Source organism: Scyliorhinus torazame, chromosome 19 (genome assembly GCF_047496885.1).
Source record: "Scyliorhinus torazame isolate Kashiwa2021f chromosome 19, sScyTor2.1, whole genome shotgun sequence".
Classification (NCBI taxonomy): domain Eukaryota; kingdom Metazoa; phylum Chordata; class Chondrichthyes; order Carcharhiniformes; family Scyliorhinidae; genus Scyliorhinus; species Scyliorhinus torazame.
The window spans coordinates 71,069,463-71,096,171 of record NC_092725.1 but is presented as its reverse complement, the minus strand read 5'-3'; the positions used below and the strand labels follow the sequence as shown (position 1 = coordinate 71,096,171).

Genomic DNA, 26,709 nt, shown 5'->3' with positions numbered 1-26,709 from the left:
AAACATGAGGTGTACCAGTACATTTAGCTCTCTGACTAAGTTAGTCTCAACAAATAACAGTAGTTTCACTTTATTCATGTGTGCACCAATGTAATGTGAAACACTCAAGTGAAATTTAACCTTTGTGCTCGAAATGGGTCTTATGTTCACGGCAATGGAACTGGACAGGAAAGTTGCAGCTGTGATGTAGAGCCTTTCTGTTTGTCCAGGATGCTGTTTTATAGCTTGCATGTACCTGCTGCGTTGTCAGCTGACAGTGGATTTCACCGTGTCTTTCCCATACCCTGCTGCTGGCACTTTAAATTTTAATTGTAATTGCCGCGAAGCAACAAAAAAAACCAAGAGATCGGGAGTGGTGCACATTTCCTGTTCCGCCCTCAGCCCTCAGCAGTGGCGTTCCACGGTTAAAATTCCATCCATCATTTCAGACCAGGGTTGTGCTAATAAGTGATGGTCTGCATCGTATGAAAATGTTGCCAATCCTCACTGTCTAGACTCCCATCTGAAGAATAACTACTTCAGTGAGGTACTGGACAACTGTCAGAAATTAGTCAAAGGACCTTTGGGAAGGAGAGATCACTGGGGAAAAAATAACCAATAAAATAACCACCCACTGCCCAAATTGACCTGGATTCCTGTCCATTATGGTCCCTCGAATTTTAGGCCCACCACCTTAGTTTTACCAGTACCTTTGATCTGTAACTTAAACACCATTTCTAAATAGGAAGGTCTCATTAAGAATTTGATTTTCGGGTGATTTGTTGCACCAGCCAAGATGCCAGCAGTATTTCTTAGACCCTGGCACACGCATATCCAGTGGAAATTGCCTTCTCAGGGTCGAAGCCAGCAGAGGAGTGAATCTCAAGTTGTGTCATCAGTTGCAGGGGCACCTGCAGCAACCACGCAGCACACAGGGCTAGCGCATTCAGTGTCATCCAGGTCAGCTGTTACATGCACCATGGTTCCACCTCCATGCAAGCCCCGTTCTCACAACCACCTTATGCGGTATCACTGGGGCACCATTGCTGGACTGTTCTGTTACTTGCCTGCAGACTCACACCTGCACTTTTTCCTTCATTTTTTTGTCCATGCCTGCTTTGTCCCCTCTCTGTTCAGCCACGGCCAAGGCACCAGTGATGCCTTTGAGTCTTTGCAAAATCATACTCAATTTTCGTTATCTTATCGTGAAATTTTCCTTCAATCTTTCCTAGATATTTCAAGTTTCCGTGGAGCAGAGAAGGCTGAAGGTGAATTTGACGGAGGTGTACAAAATTATGAGGGACATTGATAGGGTCGATAGGAAGAAGCCTTTCCCCTTAGTAGAGGGGTCAACAACCAAGGGGAATAGATTTAAGATAAGGGGCAGGAGATTTAATGGGGATTTAATGAGAATCTGGAACTCACTGCCTGAAAGGGTGGTAGAGCGGGAACCCTCACAACATTTAAATATTTAGATGAGCACTTGAAACACCATAGCATACAAGGCTATGGATCAAAAGGTGAAAAATGGGATTAAAATAGATAGATGCTTGATGGCTGATGCAGACACGATGGACAAAAGAGCCTTTTTCTGTGCTGTGAAACTCTATGCCTGTATGACTCTAGCTGTCCTCATTGCTTTTAAGTTTAACTTGTGCACAATTTTCCATTCCACCACTTATGTGAACTGAAGCTATGGTTCCTTCATAAATAAATTCAGAGTAGCCAATTATTTTTCTTTTCCAATTAAGGGGCAATTTAGCCTGGCCAATCCACCTAACCAGCACATCTTTGGGTTGTGGTGAAACCCATGCAGACACGGGGAGAATGTGCAAACTCCACACGGACAGTGACCCAGAGCCGGGATTTGAACCCGGGTCCTCAGTGCCGCAGTCCCAGTGCTAACCACTGTGCCACATGCCACCCTCTACCTGAAGCTATGTTAACATGTCGCCTTTGGAAAGCTGGGTGTCAGGGTATATTTCCATTTCAGTCAAAAGCCCAGCAACAGCCATTTTTGTATAAACCGGACCAAACACAGAAAATCCGCACTCACAACTTGGAGCCACTTACTGACTATGAACTCTGAATCACCAACAAACAATAAGTGTTATAATTGGAAAAAAATATTCCTTCCAGATACATTTACTTACTTGCTACCACCAGTAAAGTTTCATCAATGTTTATTTTACAGTTATGTGTGAACCATTTTGGGCAGTTGACAGATCTTTAATCTTCTGAAGGAACATTCAAATGTTGTTGCCAGCCAACTACAGCTGGAAGGTGTGCCGTTTACATGTCTGAATATTCACATTTTATTGTGCTGAAAAACCACTAAAGGCTTATGATGCATTACAAAGAAAACAGGAACTGACCTTTGCATGTTTTTCCATCAGGTTGTAGTGTGAATCCAACGGGACAACTACACCGGACTCCTGTAGCAGTGTCTTTGCATGTACGATCACAGCCTCCATTGTTCACAGCACATGTTTCTGTCAGGAATAAATTCAACATGGAACGTTTCTTTCAGCATCAGAAATACCAGATTGTCTTGCAGGATAATGAGAACACCTTTACTGTTTAACCTTTGGAAGTCCCATATCAACAGAAAAATAAATGAAGTGAATTTTATTTAAAATATGAATGAGAATGAAATGTTCTGTGTGGTGTATGACACTGCATTATAGTTTCACTTCTTTAAGATTGAATTTTTTTTCTCCTCTTTTCTTGAAAATGTTGACTCATACTGCTGCACAGTTCCACCGGTAATCTCAGGTGCCTCATTCAAGAAGACATTGGTCACCCATAAGCCTCGAGCCTGGGACCAGTCTGATCTCATCACCACCCAAAATCCATTCACAAATCAATTGCCAGCTGGGACTATGAGATAAAGGTTAGGATAGGACTCTGCTCAACATCCCCATCATGGCATCAACTGTAGCTAGATGTCATGCCCAAATGCCTTCCAGCCAAAATGAGCTAACTAATGAAACAGTAGAATCAAATCAGGGCCTTCTTTCTGCAGCTGGAGCCTGTACCAGATGGTGTTTTTGTGAAATGAACCATCAATGGAATTTTTAGTTTCTTAAATCAACTATTGTGCATGATTGTATATCACATACTTTGAAAGGCAATTCAGTAACTGAGCATACAGTAGAGTTTTACAATAATTAATTTCGAGCCTACAAACGGAACAACTTCACTTCTGTAATTGAATTAGCATTTCAAGGGCGGTGTCTATGGGGAGTTCGGGGACCGCTAATAATACATTTCCTGTCTGAATTTGAGATGTTGGGTGGGTTTTTCCAATCCCCCAGCCGCTTGTTTCTCGGCGGCGCACCATTTGCTGGTGGCAGGATTCACTCTTGCTGCCGCTCGTCAATGGGATTTCCCATTGAAAACTCCCCACTCCGCCTGGAAACCCGCAGGCAGAGATGTGCTGCCAGCAGGAAGAAAGAACCCCAACCATCGCAGAATCCCAGCCACTGTTTAAAACAGTGGAAAAAGTTATACATAATCCCTAGTGAAAGGTGATCAAACTTCCATATGAGTTTTCAAATGAATCAGGATGTTTGATATTTAGGGCATTTGTGTTCCACGTACAATGCAGACTCTCAGAATTGTTACAGCGCAGAAGGAGGCCATTCGGATCATCATGTTTGCACTGGCTCCCTGAATGAGCAGTTCACTTAATGCCATTCGCCCCGTGACCCTACACATTCTTCCTTTTCAGACAACAATCCAATTCCCCCTTGAATGCTTCAATTGAACCTGCCTCCACCACGCACACAGGCAGCGTATTCCAGGTCTTAATTACTTGCTGTGTGAAAGTTTCTCCTCATTTCTCCATTGCTTCTTTTGCCAATTACCTTAAATCGGTGACCTCTTATTCTTGATCTTTCCACCAGTGGGAATAGGTATTTCCTATATACTTTGTCCAGATCCTTCATGATAATGAATACTTCTTTATTTCCTCTCAAGCTTCTCTTCTCCAAGACTAACAGTCGCAATTTCTCCAATCCACCTACATAACTGAAGTTCTTCATCCATGCAACCCTTCTCTTAAACCATTTCTGCACCCTCTCCAATGCTTTCAGATCCTTCCTACAGTGCTCAGAACTAATCACAATAATCCCACTGAGGACAAACCAATGCTTGATGCATCATAACCTAATCCGTCTGCTCGTATACGCTATGTCCCTTTTAGTAAAGTCTGAAATACTGTATTCTTAACTTGTCCTGTCACCTTCAATGTACACATACACACAGGTTCCTGTGCTCCTGCGCTGCCTTTACAATTGTATCCATTCTCTTTTTATAATGGATGCGATTCAACAACCTCATTGCACCCAGCCCAGAGCCAGGTGCAATGGGTGAAATGTGTGTGAGCTCCAAATCGGGCTCCGTGCCGGGCCGATTGCGAATCACCAACTTGCTCCACCGTCGATGGGCGAGGTCCAGATCTGAATATTTAAACGAGTCGAATGGCTCATTGAAATATCCAGAAGCGGGATTCAACCAGCGTCTGGTACTCCTTGGCCGTGCCTGGAAGGTAATCTTTGTAATCTTTTATTATTGCCACAAGAATTCTGAATTCTCCCTCAGTGTACCCCCTGTTCGGGGTCCAATTTACCTAACAAGCACGTCATTTGGGACTTGTGGGAAGAAACCGGAGCACCCGGAGGAAACCCACGCAGATACAGGGAGACCGTATAGACTCCACACTGTCGCGCCCACTGTCTTTTCATTTTCTTCCGACCAAAATGAATCTCTTCACACTTTTCTGCACTGAATTTGGCACTTCGCTGCTTTGAATCTTATCGGCCGCTTGTCCGACCATCCCACCCACTATGTCCTTTTGAAGTTCTAGACTATCCTCCCCACAGTTCGCCATGCTTCCGAGTTTTGTAAAATCTGCAATTTTTGAAATTGTGCCATGTACACCAAGGTCTAGGTCAATAACATACAACATGGAGCAAGGTTCCAAACACCGACACATGAGGCACTCCATTACAAACCTTCCTCCAATCTGAAAAACATCCATTCACCACTACTCTCTTGTTTCCTGTAACTCAGCTAATCTTGTATCCATGTCGCTACTGTCCCTTTATTCCATGAGCTCTAACATTGCTCAGAAGTCTGTTCTGTGGCACTATGTTAAATGCTCTTTCGAAGAGTACACCACATCAAAAACATTGTCGCCTGTTACTTCTTCAAAAAACTCCAGCAAGTTAGTTAAATATGATTTTTCTTTAAGAAATCCATGCTGGCTTTCCTTAATCAACCAACCTTTGCTCAAGCGCCTATTAATTTTATCCCTAATTATTGTTTCTAAAAGCTTCCCCACCACCAAGGTTAAACTGACTGGCCTGTAATTTCTGGGCTTATCTTTAGCACTAGTGCACATGAACATGGATCAGGCATAATGGCAGAACGGGTCTCCCACATCATCGATGACCCCTGGGTGGTCGGGTCCAGGGCAGGGTGCCACCCTAGAACTCCCTCTGTTTTTGAACAAGGGTGTAACATTTGCAATTCTCCAGTCCTCTGGTCCCATCTGAGTCTAAGGGAGATTAGAAAATTATGGCTCGTGCCTCTAAATTTCCACTCTCACTTCCCATACAGTCCTGGTACCTTATCAATTTTAAGCATCGTTAGGCTATCCAATACCTCCTCTTTATCAATTTTACAGCGTTCAAATGTCTTCTTTACCTGCTGTTCCATCATGACCTGGACAGCATCTTTTTTCGTTGGTAATGACAGATACAAAATATTAATTTAATAATTCAGCTATGGCCTCCAGGCATAAGTCCATTTATTGGTCCCGAATTGGCCCTACTCTTCCTTTTATCACCAATTTGTTATCTATATGCCCATAGATGACTTTGGGATTCCCTTTTATGTCAGCTGCCAGTCTCTTTTCATATTCTCTCTTTGCTTCTCTTATTTGCTTTCTCACGTCCTCTCTGAACCTTCTATATTCAGCAGGTTCCTGATGCAATTATCTAAGGGACATCTGTGATAAGCATAATTTTTCTTTTTAATCTCCATCCTTTTTTGTCACCTAGGGAACTCTGAAATTGTTTGCCCTACCTTTCCCTTTGGAGAAAATATGGGCAGAATTCGCCGACCCCCCCGTGGGGGGTCGGAGAATCAGTACGGTGCCGCGTGAATCGCAATTCTCTGCAGAGCGGAAAAGCGCCGGCATGGTCCACGCGGTGCCGGTCAGGGTATGCGGCGGCTCTCCGGCCCGGGCTGGCATGGGCCGGCACGCCGATTCACAAAAAATCCGAGTCCCGCTGGCGCCGTTCTAACATCCTCTTAGCCGGCGAGACCTCGGCGTTGAAGGGTCCGGGGGCAGCCTGTGGGGGGGAGGGGGGGTCCGACACCCGGGGGGGGGGGCATATGTAGTGGCCTGGCCCGCGATCGGGGCCCACCAATCGGCGGGCCGGCCTCTCTGGCTGGGGGCCTCCTTTCCTCCGTGCCGGCCTCTGTAGCCCTGCGCCATTTGGCGTCGGGGCATCCGCGGGGAAGAAGGCCACTGCGCATGTGCTAGTTGGCACCGGCCCAACTGCACATGCGCGGACCCCATGGCGCCGGGTGCACGCCGGAATCAGCAACAGGAGCGGCGTGGGCTGCTCCAGTGCCGTGCTAGCCCCCTGTGGGCCGGGGAATGGGATCCCGGAACGGGCGCCGACACCGGAGTAAAACACTCCCATTTTTACGCCGCCGTCGACACTTAGCCGCCCGATGGGAGAATCCCGCCCTATATATTGACTGTGCTCAATCACTCTTATTTGAAGGTAGCCCATTGTTCAGCTACCATTTTTCCTGACAACTTTGCCGCCACTTTATTCAGCCCAGATCCAGTGCTATCCCTATTGAATTTGGCCTTTCCTCCAATTAATTATTCTTATTCTAGGTTGTTCTTTGTCCATTTCCATAGCCAGTTTAATCCTTATGATGCAATGAGTGGTGTCTCCTCAGTGTTCTCCTCCTGATACTTGACGCAGCTGGCCCACCTCATGCCCAAGTACCAGGTCCAGCAGTGTCTCTTTTCTCATTGGACAGGAAACATACTGCCATGCAAATTTTCCTGAACACACTCCAGTAACCTTTGTCCCTCTCTGCCCTTTACATTATTTCTTTCCCAGTCTATATTCAGGTGACTAAACTCCCACATTATAACTGCTCAATAATTCTTGCACCTCTCTAATTTCCTTGAAAATTTGTTCCTCGAAACCAATTCTTCTTGTTGTGGTCTACATATTATATCAAGTAATGCAATTGCCCCTTTTTTGTTCCTTAGCTTCAGCCAAACAGATTCTGTGCTTAAACCCTTTGGGGCATCCTCTCTCTCCAGTACTGCAGTGCTCTCCTTAAATCAATACTGCCACCCACCTTTTCTTCCTTTCCTACCTTTCCTGAACACCTTGGGCGGGATTCTCTGATCCTGAGGCTAAGTGTTGATGCCATCGTAAATGCCGTCGCGATTCTCGACGGCGTCAACTTGCCCTTAGGAGCAGCGATTTTGACCCCAACACGGCACTGGAGCGACCCATGCCACCCCAGTTGCCGATCCCGGCATCAGATGGGCGCCACGGGTCTGCGCATGTGCAGTGGGACCAGTGCCAATGCGCACATGTGCAGTGGCTTTCTTCTCCACGCCGGCCCCGATGCAATATGGCGTAGGGCTACAGGGGCCGGCGAGGAGCAAAAGAGGCCCCCAGCCCAAGAGGCCGGCCTGCCGATCAGTAGACCCCGATCGTGAGCCAGGCCGGGGTCGGGCCCCCCTCTCCCCCCCCCCCCCACCAGGCTGCCCCCCAATGTATGCACGCCGAGGTCCTGCCGGGTAAGAGCACACGTGGACGGCGCCGGCGGGACTCGGAATTTTTGCATGGCCACTCAGCCCATCCCGGGTGGAGAATTGCCAGGGGGGGGGGGGGGGCGCTGTGCCGTGCTGGTGCCAATGGCGCTGATTCTCCGCTCTCTGGAAAATTGGCGGACCAGCGTTGGGGCGGCGTTGTGCGATTTGCGGCCATTCCAACGATTCTCCGGCCCGGCCTGGGCTGAGAGAATCCCACCCCTTGTATCCAGGCATGTTTAATGCCCAATCCAGCGTGTACTATTTTTGAGATCCTTGATGTTAATTTTCCACCACCTTCCTAAATTCTGACTGCAGGACCACATGCCTCTTTCTCCTTATTTTGTTGGTTCCAATGTGGATCATGACTGCTGGCTGTTCCCTCTCCCCCCCCTCAGGGTGCCATGGAAGTCTCATTTAACATAAAATGTTGCAATGGGGAGGGAAACATCCCCAAGTCTAATGGTGGTATGAGGAGCAATTGTTCCCTTTCTTTCGTGTGAAAAATACCGACCTCCGCATTAAGGTCCTTCAATGTACCATTATTTAAATATTTTAAAGTTGTATAATGTGAAAAAGACCTCTATTCGCAAGAAACCTTTGAGCTTCCAAATTGCCGCCTGATCTATTAGCTCACATAAAATAGGTCGCACAAAGGGACTAACTCAATTTTCAACAATTAAAGAATATTCCCAGATATTTAATATAAATAATATTCAAGTTGATGATGCTCTGAAATGTTATCTGAAATATTTCACCAAAAACGGGTGCATAATGTTTTACTAACTGTGGTTAAAATTCTTCTCTCTTTCTCCCTCCATCCCTCGCTTCTGTCACCATGGGATTTATGATTTTATTTTTTCATTGTATATGTGTTAAGCAAAGAGAGATAATCAGTGAAATTCTCTGACCCCCCGCCGGGTCAGAGAATCGCCGGGGGCTGGCGTGAATCCCGCCCCCGCCAGTTGCCGAAGTCTCCGGCACTGGATATTCGGCGGGGGCGGGAATCGCACCGCGCCGGTTGGCGGGCCCCCCCGCTCAATTCTCCGGCCCGGATGGGCCGAAGTCCCGCCGCTAAAATGCCTGTCCCGCCGGCATAAATTAAACCACCTACCTTACCGGCGGGACAAGGCGGCGCGGGCGGGCTCCGGAGTCCTGGGGGGGGCGGGGCGATCTGGCCCCGGGGGGTGCCCCCACGGTGGCCTGGCCCGCGATCGGGGCCCACCGATCCGCGGACGGGCCTGTGCCGTGGGGGCACTCTTTCCCTTCCGCCTCCGCCATGGTCTCCACCATGGCGGAGGCGGAAGAGACTCCCTCCACTGCGCATGCGCGGGAATGCCGTCAGTGGCCGCTAACGTTCCCGCGCATGCGCTGCCCGGAGATGTCATTTCCGCGCCAGCTGGCGGGGCACCATATGCCTTTTCCGCCAGCTGGCGGGGCGGAAATTCGTCCGGCGCCGACCTAGCCCCTTAAGGTTGGGGCTCGGCCCCCAAAGATGCGGAGCATTCCGCACCTTTGGGGCGGCGCGATGCCCATCTGATTTGCGCCGTTTTGGGCGCCAGTTGGCGGACATCGCGCCGTTTCCGGAGAATTTCGCCCAATACTCTCATTGTTTTAGCTTGACATGCAAGTTGTCAGCATGTTTGAATTCTGTGCTGTTGAAAAAGGAATAAGCCAAAGGCCAAATTTAATAAGGATAAGGAGAGTCCACACCGAGTAAAAATAAAGAAATAATGTTTTTATTTTCAGCACAATATGCACACAGTCCAGTAGATCCTAACTGGGTTCCTCTCTGGTGGGTACCTTACTGGCCGACCTTTTATAAACAGATCAATAGAGATCCCCGCCCCTTGCGGTGGAGCCCATGCTCCGTAAGGACACTGGGAAGATAATTCCCATCCCCTTGGCCTCGTGTGGACTATTACACCAAAGTCCTACAGAAGATCCTCCTTCAATTTTATTCGTAACACAGTTCTACGCACAACATGGCAATGACAGATGTCAAAGTCTTTATCATGGGCAAGAATTGAAGTGGCTTCAGAGAGGGACAACGTCAACCTAATCTAATTTGTCACTGATTACTCTGGAGTTGAAGTTAAACTCAGCGGACAGACATCGTTTAATGAAATGTAATACTACATTTGGATATCTAACACTAAGAGGTAGCTGACATGATGAAAACTGCCCTGTGTTGGACCATCCAGAAGGCAGATGTCCCCTGTAGATGAAATTAGGACATAATGCTTGAGACAACACTGCTGTAAAGCATTAAATGGCAATGAGGAACAAGAACATATGCTCGTTTTGCAGGGCTCACTATACATGGTTTTGAGAGTGTCGAGTAGCTGCTGCTGAAATTCAGCACTGTCAACTGGTGAAACCACCATTTCATAGATTATATTTGTGTATCCTCACTGTGACCAACAGGACAGTGCTTATTCATTTTATAGTGAGCTTCTTTCTCACAATGCCGCCTATGAGAAACTCTTATACTTGCAGTTGACTCAGTGAGGGCTCAAATCCATTCATTCTAAATTGGTCTAACAACCAAATAATTATTGTATTCCCTGGGGGAGGGAAGGTATGCAGGGTCTCTTCAGGGTCAAATTGCCCTCAAGAGCACATTAACTGGTGATAGAAGTTTGCAACTAAGTTAATCCTCTGAGGCAGATTCAATACTTGTGGCAGGTCTGCAGTAATCCAGGGCATTAATAAATATTGACTAACCAATGTCTCCATAATGGGACCTGGAGGCAACCTGTCACTACTGTTGGGGTTCTTTTTGTTTAGCTGCAGATAATTCCGATACCTAATGCTAAATTGGACTGTCACTGGACTAGTAACCCAGATGCCCAGAGTATTACTCCAGAGGCACGTTCAAATTTCACCACGGCAGCTGGAGGAATTTTAAATCAATGAATGAATAAATCTGGAATGAAAAATCATGCGCAGGAACGATGATCACAAAGCCGTCAGTTTGTCACGGGTGTCACGGTGGCACAGTGGCTAGTACTGCTGCCTCACGCTGCCAAGGACCTGGGTTCGATCCCAGCCCCAAGTCACTGACTGTGTGGAAGTTTCACATTCTCCCTGTGTTTGCATGGGTCTCACCCCCACAATCTAAAAATGTGCAGGGTGGGTGAATTGGCCATGCTAAATTGCCCCTTAAGTGGAAAAAATATAATTGGGTACTTTAAATTTAATTTTTTTAAAAGCCACCAGTTTGTCATGAAAGATTGCATCCTTTAGGGAAGGAAATCTGCTGTTCTTACCCGAGCTGGCCTACATGTGACTTCACACTCACAACAATGTAGCCAACTCAAATTTGCTCTCTGAAATGGCCGAGGAGGCCATTCAGCTGCATCAAATTGCTATTGAAATGCCAAACAAGAACAAAAACAAAACTACACAGATCACCTGGCATTGATTTAGGTACCGAAAATGACAAAGACGCACCTGTCCAGTCGACTTGCAAAGCTCAGCTCACAAACGTCTGAGGACTGGCGCAAAACTGAGACAGCTGTCCCACAGATCAGGTAAGTAACAACATGACCATACACTCAGTCACATACCTTACGGCCAATGCTCCAGACTCCACAAGCACCATCCCGCCCTCAGCTGATGAATCAATGCTCCCCTCATGTTGAACACCACTTGAAACCAATACTAAGAGAAGCAGGGGCAGAGAATGTGACCTGAAAGGCATATCTGCCAGACTGCAACATATGCTGAAATAACCAACATCCTCCTGGTGATGCTCCCCGAGCTGACAGTCCCTGCCCCGTGGCGGACGCTGCAAGCTCCTCAGAGGAACAGGGCATCCCTCCGGTCCCGAACACGTCCAACATCCTGGCCAGGACGGCATCCCCGAATTGTGGACCTGGTCTCCTCGGTGACTTGGCTTAGTGGGGTTTGTTCTGCATGATTGGTTTAAGTGCTGCTCCTCCTTGATAGCGGGGCGCTGGCATGCGCGATCCTGGCGAATCAGTCGGGACCACATCAGGAAGCTCTCTACCACACTTAGAAACTTTTCCATTAAATCGGGCCCTTGGTGTGTGGACCAGTGCTGGGTGTGTTAGATTGTGTGTGAGGCATTGAAACAAAAAGACAGCAGATTCCCCTCATTTCCCCTGGAATCACTAAACCAACTATTCAGCTGCTGAAGTCAGCACGACTGGAATCACGAATCTCATACGGCCGCAATGTTTCGCAATCTACTCCTCACGGAGAAGTCAAAGACTGATTTGTAGATATTTTTAACATTTCTTTTTGGACTCTCTTCTCATTTCTAATCTGTGTGAATGTGCTTTATTATATTCCTCATATTTCGTAGCTAATAAACTCACTCTTTAACTCAAGAAAGCCTGGCTAAATTGCCTCCTTTTAATACTTAAATATGAAAAGGTATCTGCAAGGGAAGGGATACTTTTTGAAGTTATCTTTTCACATCCAACCAAGGGGGTTGAATGAAGAAAGGGAGCCAGTTCATCCCTACTCACCTGCGGACATAACAGTTTGGGGGTCTCCGACCAAGAATTTAATAAACTGGGGCTTGTGCCAGGATAGTTTCCACAGAAGGACCGGAGGCTAACAAATCTGGGGACCTCGCCTGGGACCGATCATAACAAATTATAGAACAAAACCTGAAAGAATTTCTTGCAACCTGTGTTGCAAGTACTGAATCTTTTCTCGCTAATATTAATTAACTGTCACCATGTACATATAGTGCAATGTGCAGAACATGTTAATGATGCAGTCATCAAAATCAAGATGAACGTCTACGTGGTGTTAAAAATAATCAAATGTTTTCCTGTCAAATTAACATTATTGCACAATGCTGCTAAAATATGTACTCTCTGATTAATTTACTAATCACAGTGGAGTAGCTGGTTTAATAGTCATACAAAATAACACTGCAGCATATTGTTGCAGCTCTTAATATTAGTAATCCATGCTGCATATATATATCAGATGATAATTGTACCCAGATGTCAACAATGGGTGTTATCATTTTAACTAGAGGGCAGCACGATGACACAGTGGGTTAGCCCTGCTGCCTCACGGCGCCGAGGTCCCAGGTTCGATCCCGGCTCTGGGTCACTGGCCGTGTGGAGTTTGCACATTCTCCCTGTGTTTGCGTGGGTTTTGCCCCCATAACCCAAAAGATGTGCAGGGTAGGTGCATTGGCCACACTAAATTGCCCCTTAATTGGAAAAAATGAATTGGGTACTCTAAATTAAAAAAAAAAAAAATTTTAAACTAGGACCTTCTGTGATTGCTGACATATTCGGTAAACATTGCATAACTGATGGCGGGAGTTAAAGTGGGGGGTTGGGGTGGAAAATGGGGCCCAAAAGCAGGAGAATCACCGGGGCCCATGATTTCTCTCCCTGGCCCTGATCTATCCAGACATTTATGTTGCCCTGCTGCTACCTCTTGCCCATTGGTGCGCGCAACATAAAAGACTTATGGCAAGCACGTAGGTATTCCAAGACTGCAATTCAACGCAGTGGATTGGTGAACCATTCTATGAGATGAGTTCAACTCTTGTTGGCTGTAACATAGCCCGGGATTTTCCGGCCCTGCCCATCTATCTTCAGTTGTAGCTTGTTCTTACACAAATGATCGCAACCATTGTGATTTCATCCACTTACTGTGCAACTGTCACTGCATGGAAAACTTGTTCACTTTCCAACTTGTGTTCATCTCTCTCAGTGCCTCTTTGCCATTCAGATCTCTGCCTACCTAGCGGACATGCCCACTGCTCGAACTGGTATTTGGTGAACTCTTTCTCACTTTTGCCACTGTGCAGTATGTGCTTTTTGCTGAGTTGCAGCTTCTCACCACTTCCTGGCTGCCAGTCTTACGACATAACCTTGCCCATTGTCCATTCAGACCATATGCCTTGCAGGTGGCTCTAAATGTGGCACAATTATGTGGCTGATGCATTAGATAGTACCTGCCACAAACCTTGCTTTGTCTGGGTGTTTTAGATATCTCACATACAGTTGTTGTTGCTCCAAGCACTTGTAGACATTGCCTACTCAGCTATAGTTTTATCCTTTGATTGTCAAGTCGATCCTTGTGAAATATCTCTATTGGGGTCAATACGATTTCCAGCTCGATTATTCTCTGCGACTGAAAAATTGCTATCTCCATCGGTCCTGATTTCTACTAACAATTGGTCAATGGAAAGTGTTGCCAAAGTCACAGGACCATAGGCTGCTCTCCCCTTTAAGAGCTGACTGGTGGTGATTTAACCTGAAGATCACCACATCTCAGGTGAGAGGCAAGGTTGAGAAGGTGGGGCCTTCATGAGAAACCTCAGCTGGTATGGGAAATGAACCCGTGTTGTTGGCGTCTCTCCGCATCACAAACCAGCTGTCCAGCCAACTGAGCTAACCGACCCCCACTACCTCAGTTGGTTGGACGGCTGGTTCATGATGCGGAGCCACGGCAACAGCATAAAATCATATCACACTCTCCAGCATATTTTCCTTCACTAGACTGTGCAGGATATCAGCAACCCAAAGCAGTCTCAAGAGGAAGGTTCCTCGATTCAACCACCCTCCACCTGAGCCCATTGTCTGTGAGGCGCCCATGTCATACTTGGACCCTTATCCACTGCATCTGGAGTCTTTGTCCATCCCTCTGACCCTCTTGTTTGGGAGCTTTACATGGAGCATTGTTGGTGTCCAGCTTCACTCTGCTCGGTCTTCCCTTGGCTTTCATTATTCAGCATATTATCCATCTCCTTGCTCCTTTGCCTGACATTGTGAGCCCTTGCCCTTCTCCCACTCGTTCCTTGAACAGCCTTCATTCCACATTGCCCCTCTCTTCTTCGTCAGGCTACTCCAAGACTCACCTCATACTTTGTTGTGGCGGCTGCCCAGATAGACACTGGTGTGTGGCACCAGGGGGAAGGAGACCGCTGTACTCCCCAACCCCAAGCGCAGTCCTAAACTGAGATGGTGACACAGGAGGTTCAATGGTTCCAGTAGCATGGTGCTGTCTACAAGACCAGCTCAGCATGAAGATGGAGGCTGAAACCGGCCTGGCCTGACAGAGTGGTGTACAGCGTATCAGGAGCAGTGCAGTACTATGGCAGAATGTTTTGTTGCATGCACCTGAAAGTCTCTTACCAACTGAGGACCATCTTGTGCATGGCACTCTTTACCAATCGGTATCAACGCTGATGTAATTTCCCGCTGAAGTGATGCAAGATTGAAAGGCCTGTGGGACACCGCCAGTCAGCTGTTTTAATGAGCATTAAAGTCATGGGGGAGGCAGTGGCATGGTGGTAATGTCGCTGGATTAGTAATCCAGAGACCCAAGGTAGTGCTATGGGCACCTGGGTTCGAATCCCACCAGGGCAGATGGTGGAATTTGAATTCAATAAATAAATCTGTATATTAAAAGTCTAATGATGAAAGCATTGCCAATTGTCATAAAAACCCATCTGGTTCACTAATAAGGAAGGAAATCTGTCTTCCTTACCTGGTCTGGCTGACATGTGACTCCAGACCCACAGCAATATTGCCCTCAGGGATGGGCAATAACTGCCGGCCCAACCAGCGACGCCCACATCCCACAAAACGAATAAAGGAAAGAAAATTGCATTCACGCCATCAGCCAGTGGGAAGACCAATCCGCCATTGACCCGCCATTGAAAGAATTGCAATATAATTTTAAGCTGGCAGATTTCCAACCTTTTGGGTCCTATTAGGTTTTCTGCTCCTGGCCGCCACCAAACCCACCGCAGTCAGTATGGGAGACCTCCACCCATTGTCATTCGGCTCTGCTTTTGTCACCATATTACTAGAGTCCCCGCCTCTTAGCCAGGCACCATGGAGAGGTGAAAATTCAGCCCTGTGTTTTCTGTTAGTTCTCTTCTTTAAGGATGCTACCTCTAACACCATGAGCTCTCATTTTGTGCATTATCATATCGGATATTCATCCTGCGTGATATCAAGGAACGATTGAAGGCACTGGATAGTGCAAAGGCTGTGGGCCCTGACAATATTCCGGTAATAGTATTGAAGAAGTGCTCCAGACTTTGCCGTGCCCCTACCCAAGCTGTTCCAATACAACTACAACACTGGCATCTACGTGGCAATGTGGAACATTTCCCTGGTATGTCTTGTGCACAAAAAGCAATAAAAGCAAAAAAAGCAAAAAGAACAAAGGATGCTAGTTGTGGTGATTGGAGGTCAGTTATCTCAGTCCCGGGGCATCACTGCAGGAGTTCCTCAGGGTAATCTCCTAAGCCCAACTATCTCCAGCTACTTCATCCATGACTGCACATTTGGTGCCGATTCGGTGGGCCGGATAGCCTCCTTCTATGGTTCTATGACCTTCCTTCCAACAAACAGTCTGATGTGGGGTTGTTCGCTGATGATTGCACAATGTTCAGCACAATTCGTGACCCCTCAGAAGCTGAAACCATCCACATGCAAATGCAGCAAGACCTGGACAATATCCAGATTTGGCTGACAAGTAACATCGCAGTCAGGCAATGACAATCTCCAATTTGAGAGAATCAAACAATCGCCTCTTGACATTTAATTGCATTACCATCACTGAGTCCCCCACTATCAACATCCTGGGGGTTACCACAGACCAGAAACTGAACTGGACTAGCCATACAAATACTGTGGCTACAAGAGCAGGTCAGAGGCTAGACATTCTGTGGCAAGTAACTCAACTTCTGACTCTCCAAAGCCTGTTCATCATCTATAAGTCACCAGTCAGGAGTGTAATTGAATACTCTCCACTTGCCTGGATGAGTGCAGCTCCAACAATACTCAAGAAGTTTGACACCACCCAGGACAAAGGAGCCATCCAGGACAAAGGATTGGCACCTCTTCCACAAGCATTCACTCCCTCCAGCACTGATACATAGTTGCAGCAAGGCTGCAGGAACTCACCAAGGTTCCTTAGGCAACACCTTCCAAACCCACAACCACTACCATCTAGGAGGACAAGGGCAGCAGATACATAGAAACAGCACCACTTAGAAGTCCCCTCCAAGTCACTCACCACCCTGACTTGGAAATATATCCCTGTTCTTTCAGTGTCGCTGGGTCAAAATCCTGAAAATCCCTCTCTAATAACACAGTAGGTATACTTGCACCACACGGACTGCAACGATTCAGGAAGGCAGCTCACCACAACCTTCTCAAGGGAAATTAGGATGGGTAACAAATGCTAGCCCAGCCAGCGAAGCCCACATTCTGTGAAAAATGATTTTTTTTAAAAAGTGCCACCTATCGATTGCCTTTTGTAAATTCAAACACGCTGCGTCTACTGGTTCCCCTTTACCTACCCGGCTTGTTACAGCTTCAACTTTCACTAAATTTATCAGACTCTTTCAAAAAGGCTGATTCTGCCTGATTGGAATAGAATTGGCAAATGTCCTGCAATTGCTTTTCTAAATGTAGACCCCAATATTTCCTAATTATGGATGTTAGGCTAACTGACCTGTAGGTCCTAGCTCTCTGCCTTCCCCCTACTTTGAATAGGGTTGTTACATTTGTGGTTTTCCAATGTGTTGGGACCTTTCCAGAATCTTGGGCATTTTTGAAGTTTACACCCAGTGCAACAACTATCTCTGCAGCCATTTTCTTTGAGAACCTAGGATGCAGCCATCAAGTTCAGGGGACTTATCAGCCTTTCGCCCCATTAGTTTGCCACATATTTTTTCTTTAGTGAAGGTTTTAAGTTACTCCTTCCCTTTTGTCTCCTTATTTTGTATAATTATTGGAATGCTTTTATTGTCTACTATCATGAAGATAGATGCAAAATATTAATTTAAAGTCTGCTAGTTCCTTGCTTCCCATCATTAATTTCCCAGTCTGAACCTGTTAGGGACCAAATTTTACTTTTACTCTCTTCCTTCTTATATACTTCTAGAAACTCTTGCTGTCTATTCTTACATGTCTTGATAGTTTACTCTCAATCTATCTTCCTCCTCTTTATTTTTTTAAAGTTATTCTTTGTTGTAAAGATTTTCCAATCTGTGGCCTACCACTAATCTTTGTAAAATTGTAGACATGTTCAATTTGATACCACCCTTCACTTGCTTAGTTAACCGCGGATGGTTTATTTCTCTCACAGAATCTTTCTTTAGCAATGGAATATGTCTTTGTTGAAAATTCTGAATTTGAGAATGATCTTCTTAAATATCTGCATAGACTGTCTACTGGCTAATCTTTTAATGTATTGTCCCTGTCTACTTTAGCCAATTCTGTCCACATGCTTTTGCATTTATCTTTATTTAGGTTTAAGACACTAATTGCAGCCAACATTTCTAACCTTCAAACTGAATGTAAAATATGGTTGTGTTATGATCACTCTTCCCCAGATGGTCCTTGACTGTGAAAATTTGAATAATTCCTGCTTCATTATACATGATCAGGTTTAAAGCCTCCCTGGTTTGTTTCACAGTTTTAAGAAACTATTTAAATCTACTCTATGAACTGCTCCACAAAGCCCTACTTGCCAAATTATTTGTCAAATCTTACAAACTTCTATTATTTACTGATATTAAAAAAATTAAATTTAGAGTACCCAATTCTTTTTTTCCAATTAAGGGGCAATTTAGCATGGCCAATCCACCTACCTAGCGCATTTTTTTGGTTGTGGGGGTCACACCTGGGCAGACACAGAGAGAATGTGCGAACTCTACACGGACAGTGACCCAGGGCTGGGATCGAACCCGGGTCCTCAGCACCATGAGGCAGCACTGCTAACCACTGCGCCACCATGCTGCCCCTATTATTTACTGATTTATACTCTGTCCTACAGTGTAGCTACCAGTAGGGGCCCAATATGCTCCTCCCACTAGTGAATTATTTCCTTTGCGATTTTCTTTAAAAAAAAATAAATTTAGAGTACCCAATTCATTTTTCCCAATGAAGGGGCAATTTAGCTAGGCCAATCCACCTACCCTGCACATCTTTGGATTGTGAGGGCGAAACCCACGCAAACACGGGTAGAATGTGCAAACTCCACACGGGCAGTGACCCAGAGCCGGAAATCGAACCTGGGACCTCAGCGCCGTGAGGCAGCAGGGCTAACCCACTGTGCCACCTTGCTGCCCCTTTGCGATTTTCTATGTCCATCAAAACTGACTTTAAAAAAAAATTCCAATTAAGGGCAATTTAGCGTGGCCAATTCACCTATCCTGCACATCTTTTGGGTTGTTGAGGTAAGATCCATGCAGGCATGGGGAGAACGTAAACCTTTTACGGACAATGTCCCGGGGCCAGGAGCAAACCCGGGCCCTCGGCACCGTGAGGCAGGAATGCTAACCACTGTGCCACCGTGCCGCCCACCAAAACTGATTTGACATCTTGATCTTCGAAGCCAAGACAATTTCCCACTGCTAAACTGCACAAATTATCCATTAACAAAGCTACCCCACATCTTTTTGCTTTCTGCCTTGACTTCCAAAATGTCAAAGTACTCATAACTATTCTATTCCCAGCCTCAGTCACTTTGTATCTACATCTCTATGATGGCGATCAGATCACATCCTCCTTCTATTTGTGCCATCAATTTATCAATTATGTTACGAATACTGCATGCATTCAGATGAAGGACCACTGTAAAATGTTAATGCTAGAATGTGAATTGTATCCTCCGATCACAGATTGTCCACAATTGAATTTACAAGAAGTTCTATCAATAAGCTTTAGTCAAAAGTTACGATCTATTGGAATCACTGTCATTAATTGACAGGTGATGTTGATAGGAAATAGATATAGTTAAGTTATTTATATTTGAATGTGTGTTTTGGGCATAAGGCATAGCTTTAAGTTTTAGGTTTTTTTTTCCTGCAGGTCTATGGGTTTGTTCCGACAACCCTCAAGCAAACAGGGTACAAAAAACTGGACTATTGCGGGAACACAGGGGAACAGAATGCAGTTTGACTTCAGTTAGAACAAGGTCAATGCAGAAGCAAGGAGTTATTCACAGAAACTTCTGGAATGGGGACACGAAGAGAGATTGCAGAGAGCAGGCCCTGAACTAAAGAACAGAAAAAAGCCCCAAAATCAGGAAAAGGAACATAAGCAAGTTCCAAGAAGAGCTTCTCGTCAAAGGAACAGAGAACTGGATAAGACGGGGAAACGGTTCTGATCAGTGAAGTTGAGAGAGAGGACCAGAGAGAAAGGCCAGGATTACCCAAGTCCATGCCGGAGAATCGGCGGGGGCGCGGGAAATTCCCGCCACTCCGCTCCGACGCCGGGCCACTGATTCTCCGACAAGCGGAGAATCGCCGGCAATTGCGCCCGCACGGTCAATGCGGCGCCAGTCGGGGGCCGCTGAAATAGGCCCTGCTGCGATTCTCCGCGGGCAACCGGACGAACTCCCACTGGCGTGGTTTACATCTGGTACCACCCAGCGGGAGCTCGGACCCGCGGCCGCGGTGGCAGTCCTGGTGGGAGGCGGGGGAATTTGACTCCGGGGGGGGGGGGCATCAGTGATGGTCAGGCACGTGTTCAGGGGCCACCGATCAGCAGGCCATCGCGCTCTGGGGGGGATCTACCTTACTCCCTGCCATGTGGCTCCGCCATATCGGCGGCACCCGCGCCGAAGTGGGCCGCCGTGCGCTTGCGCGGACTCATTTGCGGCCGTCATGGGCATTCGCGGTCTGGACAGCAGGGCCCCGCCGGTAGCCAGAGCTGAGGGACGCACGCCAGGGTCCTGCTAGCCCCCTGGAAAATGGAGAATCACCCCGGACCTTCGAGGAAATAGTCCGGAGTGATTCTCGCCCGTTTTCCGGCGGGCGCGGGGACTTAGTCCCCAAACGGGAGAATCCCGGCTAAAGACTCCAAAAGGCAAAAGATGCAGAAAGCTGACAGAAAGTAAAGTACAATCGAGAACGGCCAGAGATTAAACATAATCAGGAGTTTGGTGACCTTTTACTGCAGCCTGTGAAACAGTGGTGCTCTGTTGGCCTGACTGGGTATCTAAGAGTGTGTGTGTGGAAGATGAAGCCTGAATGTACATGGTGAACGAGGGGAGAGGAATTCCGTAGAGAGACAACCGCGAGAACGCATTGTTTGGGAAAACATTCCAAGGCATGTTCTTCAAGCGTGGAGATTTGAAACCATTCTGTGGACGACAGTGTTCCAGTGAGACCAATTGGCTTGCAGTGTGACAAGTTTCTGGGGGCGGGGGAATTGATGAGAAATCAATAAGAGTTGCTTTAGGTGGCATCTGCCATTTGGTTTCAGAGTGTGGTGTGTTCGATCACGGTTTGCCTGTTGATTTATGTGAACTGCTTACTTCCTAAGAACATTATGATATAAGATTTTGTAGCTTGAGTTATCCTTACAAATCTGTACTTGGGGTGAGGAGTAGTGTATTATACTTCATTATTTCCTGTTTAATAAATGTTTTATTATTTCGTTAAAGTTCATCAGCTGACTCCTGTGGTTTTATTCAGTAGCTGCCTTCCACATATCTGAACAAAAAATAAAAGTTAGGATCTATCCAGCCAGGTTCCACCCTGGGATCTGATCTGTCCAGTAGTAACAGAAGTTAGGATCATAACAATATGGAAAATTAGATCATAGAATTTACAGTGCAGAAGAGGCCATTCAGCCCATTGAGTCTGCACCAGCCCTTGGAAAGAGCACCCGACCCAAGCCCACACCTCCACCTATTCCCATAACCCAGTAACCCCACCTAACCTTTTTGGATACCAAGGAAAATTTAGCATGGCCAATCCACCGAACCTGCAGATCTTTGGACTGTGGGAGGACATCGGAGCACCCGGAGGAAACCCACGCAGACACAGGGAGAACCTGCAGACAATGACCCAAGCCGGAAAATGAGCCTGGGACCCTGGAGCTATGAAGCAACAGTGCTGACCACTGTGCTACCGTGCTGCCCATGCAGGTTATTGTTGACAACTTAAATATTAAGCAATGAAACAAAATATAGGGGCATAAAAGCCTAGCTCAGTGAATATCTAGAAATGTCCAGAAAATAAAAATCTGGACCATTTGTCAAATTGCTTCCACTCCGAGACAAAATTTATGGTTCAAGAAGTAGGGAGCCACAAATGGAACTATAAAAATAGTGCAGTGAACCAGCATGCCCAGTTGTAAACAGCATAGAATTGATAGTCGTTAATGAGTAGACGTATCGATTTTAGTTAACAATGAAACTAGAATAAACAGTGAATTTTACTTGAAGTTATGATAGAACATCATTTGAGGAAGGGCGACACAGTGGCACAGTGCTGCCTCACAGTGGCAGGAGCCTGGGTTTGATTCCGACCTTGGGGGACTGTGTGGAGTTCACACATTCCTCGTCAAATGCGCTCTGTGAACCACCTTAAATTGTATCAGACTGAGCCTGGCACACGAGGAGGAGGTATTAACCCTACCTAGGGCATCAGCCCATAGCCCTTCCTCAGTCTCCTCCCCCAGCTCCTCCTCCCATTTACCTTTCAATTCTTCTACTAGCGCTTCCGCCTCGTCTTTCATCTCTTGGTATATTTCCGACACCTTGCCCTCCCCAACCCATACCCCCGAGATCACCCTATCTTGAACTTCTTGTGCCGGGAGCAATGGAAATTCCCTCACCTGTCGCCTCACAAAAGCCCTCACCTGCATATATCTAAATGCATTTCCCAGGGGTAACTCAAATTTCTCCTCCAGTGCCCCTAGGCTCGCAAATGTCCCGTCAATTAACAGGTCCCCCATTCTTCTTATCCCCGCCCGATGCCAGCCTTGGAACCCCCCGTCCATCTTCCCCGGGACAAACCGGTGGTTACCCCTGATCGGGGACCACACCGATGCTCCCATTGCACCCCTGTGCCTTCTCCACTGGCCCCAGATCCTTAGTGTTGCTGCCACCACCGGGCTTGTGGTGTATTTTGTCGGCGAGAACGGCAGCGGTGCCGTTACCAACGCCCCCAAGCGCGTTCCTTTGCAGGACGCCATCTCCATCCTCTTCCATGCCGCCCCCTCTCCCGCCATAACCCACTTGCGGATCATCGCCACGTTTGCTGCCCAGTAGTAACTCTCTAGGTTTGGCAAAGCCAACCCTCCTCGGTCCCTGTTGCGTTCCAAGAAGCCTCTCCTAACCCTCGGGGTCTTATTTGCCCACACATACCCCATAATACTCCTACCTACTCTCTTGAAAAAGCCCTTGGGGATCACGATGGGGAGGCACTGAAACACGAACAAAAACCTCGGAAGGACCACCATTTTGACCGACTGCACCCTACCCGCCAACGGGAGCGGGAGCATGTCCCATCTTTTAAAATCCTCCTCCATTTGCTCCACCACCCTCGTCAAATTCAGTTTATGTAGGGCCCCCCAACTTCTGGCTATCTGGATCCCCAGGTACCGAAAACTCCTCTCCGCCCTCCTCAGCGGTAGGTCCCCTATCCCTCTTTCTTGGTCCCCTGCCTGTAATACAAAAAGCTCACTCTTCTCTACATTAAGCTTGTCGCCCGAGAACTCTCCAAACTCCTGGATTCTATGATTCTAAACATATTGGATGTTCAAGAAGAGCAAGATCACAGAAAATGAGAAAAATGCAGGTTCAAAGCCAAGACCACAAAACATTTCGGAGGCGATGGTTCTTACACTTCTCTGTTAGATCTCAGTAAGTTCACAAGAAAAATGATGGATTTCTTTTGAACCTAGCTGGCAGAAGAATTACGGTTGCTAAGCATAAGTGATGTAATAAAAATCTTTCAGAAGCAACGTAAGCTAAGATTTGGTGAAGGTGGTGTCCAATCATTTGAAGATATGTGTGCTAGAAATTAGGCAAAGAGTAATGTGACACACTTCTCTTCTTGAAATCAGGAAAATTATGCAAAAGAAAACCCAGCCATCTGTTTTTGCCTTCAAAATTACCAACTGTGCCCATATTCTATATTTTGAGAGTTATCACTGATCACAAAGCATATCAACACAATGGCTACAAGGGCAGGGCAGAGGCTAGTTATTTTGAGCCATTTGGCACATATCCTGACCCTTTAAGAGCTTACTTTCAAAAGAGGAATTTGACGAAATATTCATCACTCACTTGGATGATTGCAATTGCAATAACACAAAGCTGATCATCATCCAGTACAGATTAGTTAATTTGATCAGTGACCAGTTTCTAGATTCAGTAAGAACTTCTTCCACTGTTTACCGTACGTACAATCCACAGGGGTGCACTGTAGCAACTCGGCAAGGTTACACAGCAATACCCATCTCAATCAAGAAAGACTTGAGTAGAAATGTTGCAGGAACAACAGCACCTAATCTACACAACTCTGAGTGCGTAACACATGCTTGTAAGCGGACAGCATTGGCCCAAGCTCTTGGCAGAAAAATCAGTGTCACATTGTATTAGCCAGCTATGTCCCAGTTCTCCACCCTACAATCAACTGCCCAAAACACAAAATTCATGGTCTTGTCACTAAACATTTCAAGAACTACAACAAATCTGCACACAAGAATTTCAAACAGAAGGCTCAATAAATATTTCACATGCAGCTGTGAGCCCCAGGTATGTGTCTAAAATGTTCTTCTAGCCCTTCGATAAAGTGCAGCTTCAGTGGTTGCACCCGAGGAGAGAGGAGGTTCATTCGAGAGATTCTCGTAGTCTGGGATGTAGTGTTGGGGGCTCTGCTACACAGACGAACCAACATGGTTGCAGATGGTACAACTCTGTTTTATTACTATTAATAACAACATTGATGAGCGATCAATTACACACAAGACGAAGTGATTTCATAACTGAAGGCTTTAATCTGCTAGAACTTGTTCCCCAGCAGCTTCGGTACAGAAAGTGAAGGCTGCTGGGGCGGCACCGGTTCTTATACTCCGCCTGTCAGGGCGGAGCTACGTAACAACAGCCAATGGTAAACTCCTGGGTTTAACCAATGGACATCAGCCTCTTAGGTACTGCAATACGTGGTACTACCACATTCACCCCTGTTAAAAAAAGAGTCCGGCGGGGGTGGTGGCCAGTGGTAACAGTCACCTTTAATATGGTATGATCAGGTATGGAGGTACCGTGCTGTCGAGGATATTCACAAAGTGTTCGTTCACAGTTAAAGTCACAGCGGAGCAATCTGTCGATCGGGTGGCCTGGTCGTCCTTCTGGAGCGTCTGGGCTTCGGTGGGGATTCTGCTGGGGGTCCCGGTGGTTGCGACTCCGGGAGCGTGGTTTCGGCTGCCCTGGCAGCTTCGTCACCCATAGGCGGCGCTGCTGGGGCAAACGATTGACACGGGGAGGGCGCCTGTAGGGGGCGTCGGTGGGTGGGCGGGCCTAGGCAAGAGCACTGACCCTCCAGTGAGGTGTTGGGGGGGGGGGGGGGGGGGGTAATGGTTCGGGTGCGCGTGGGGTTCCGGCAGGCGCCAGGTCCCGAAGGAAGACTGTATCTTGCCGGCCGTCAGGGAACGCCACGTAGGCGTACCGGGGGTTAGTGTGCAGCAGGTGGACCCTCTCGACCAATGGGTCCGACTCGTGCACCCGCACGTGCTTCCGAAGCAGGATGGGTCCGGGTGTCGCTAGCCAGGTTGGGAGCGAGGTCCCGGAGGAGGACTTTCTGGGGAAAACAAGGAGACGTTCATGAGGTGTCTGATTCGTGGTGTACAGAGCAGCGACCGGATGGCGTGGAGGGCCATCGGGAGGACTTCTTGCCAGCAGGAGACTGGGAGATTCCTGGACCGTAGGGCCAGTAGAACAGTCTTCCAGACCTTTCCGTTCTCCCTCTCCACCTATCCGTTTCCACGGGGGTTGTAACTGGTCGTCCTGCTCGAGGCGATGCCCTTGCTGAGCAGGTATTGACGCAGTTCATCGCTCATAAAGGAGGACCCCCTATCGCTGTGTACGTAAGCTGGGAAATCGAACAATGTAAAGATACCCTGGAGGGCCTTGATGACGGTGGTTGTGGTCATGTCTGGGCAGGGGATGGCGAATGGGAACCGGGAGTACTCATCAATCACGTTCAGGAAATACGTGTTGCGGTTGGTGGAGGGGAGGGGGCCTTTGAAATCCACGGTGAGGCGTTCAAAGGGACGGGAAGCCTTTATCAGGTGCGCCCTCTCTGGCCGGTAGAAGTGCGGTTTGCACTCCGTGCAGATTTGGCAGTCCCTGGTGACTGTCCTGACCTCCTCGATGGAGTAGGGCAGGTTGCGGGTCTTGATGAAGTGGAAGAAACGAGTGACCCCCAGGTGGCAGAGGTCCTTGTGGAGGGCTCGGAGGCGGTCCACTTGTGCAGTGGCACAAGTGCCGTGGGACAGGGCATCAGGTGGCTCGTTTAGCTTCCCCGGACGGTACAAGATCTCGTAGTTGAAGGTGGAAAATTCTATCCTCCACTGCAAGATCTTGTCGTTTTTAATCTTGCCCGGCTGTACATTATTGAACATGAAGGCAACCGACCGTTGGTCCGTGAGGAGAGTGAATCTCCTGCCGGCCAGGTAATGCCTCCAATGTCTCACAGCTTCTACTATGGCCTGGGCCTCTTTTTCGACAGAGGAATGGCGACTTTCGGAAGCATGGAGGGTACAGGAGAAGAAAGCCACAGGTCTGCCCGCTTGGTTGAGGGTGGCCGCCAGAGCTACGTCGGACGCATCGCTCTCGACCTGGAAGGGGAGGGACTTGTCGATTGAGCGCATTGTGGCCTTTGCAATGTCTGCTTTGATGCGGCTGAAGGCCTGGCGGGCCTCCGTCGACAGGAGGAAGGTTGTGGACTGAATTAGGGGTCGGGCTTTGTCTGCGTAGTTGGGGACCCACTGAGCGTAGTAGCTGAAAACCCGAGGCAGCGCTTCAGGGCCTTGGGGGCAGTGAGGGAGGGGGAACTCCATAAGGGGGCGCATGTGCTCAGGGTCGGGGCCTAT

At 47.4% G+C, this 26,709-nt stretch overlaps 1 protein-coding gene across 3 annotated transcripts in view; it reads right to left on the bottom strand.

Annotated features, from left to right (window-relative positions):
- scube1 (signal peptide, CUB domain, EGF-like 1) overlaps positions 1 to 26,709 on the bottom strand; it is a 406,877-nt gene that overhangs the window by 156,315 nt on the left and 223,853 nt on the right. For all 3 annotated transcript variants that reach the window (XM_072484510.1, XM_072484511.1, XM_072484512.1), the window contains one exon: positions 2,355 to 2,471. In XM_072484510.1, coding sequence (XP_072340611.1) covers positions 2,355 to 2,471 — 117 coding nt within the window. The remainder of the gene's footprint in view (positions 1 to 2,354; positions 2,472 to 26,709) is intronic.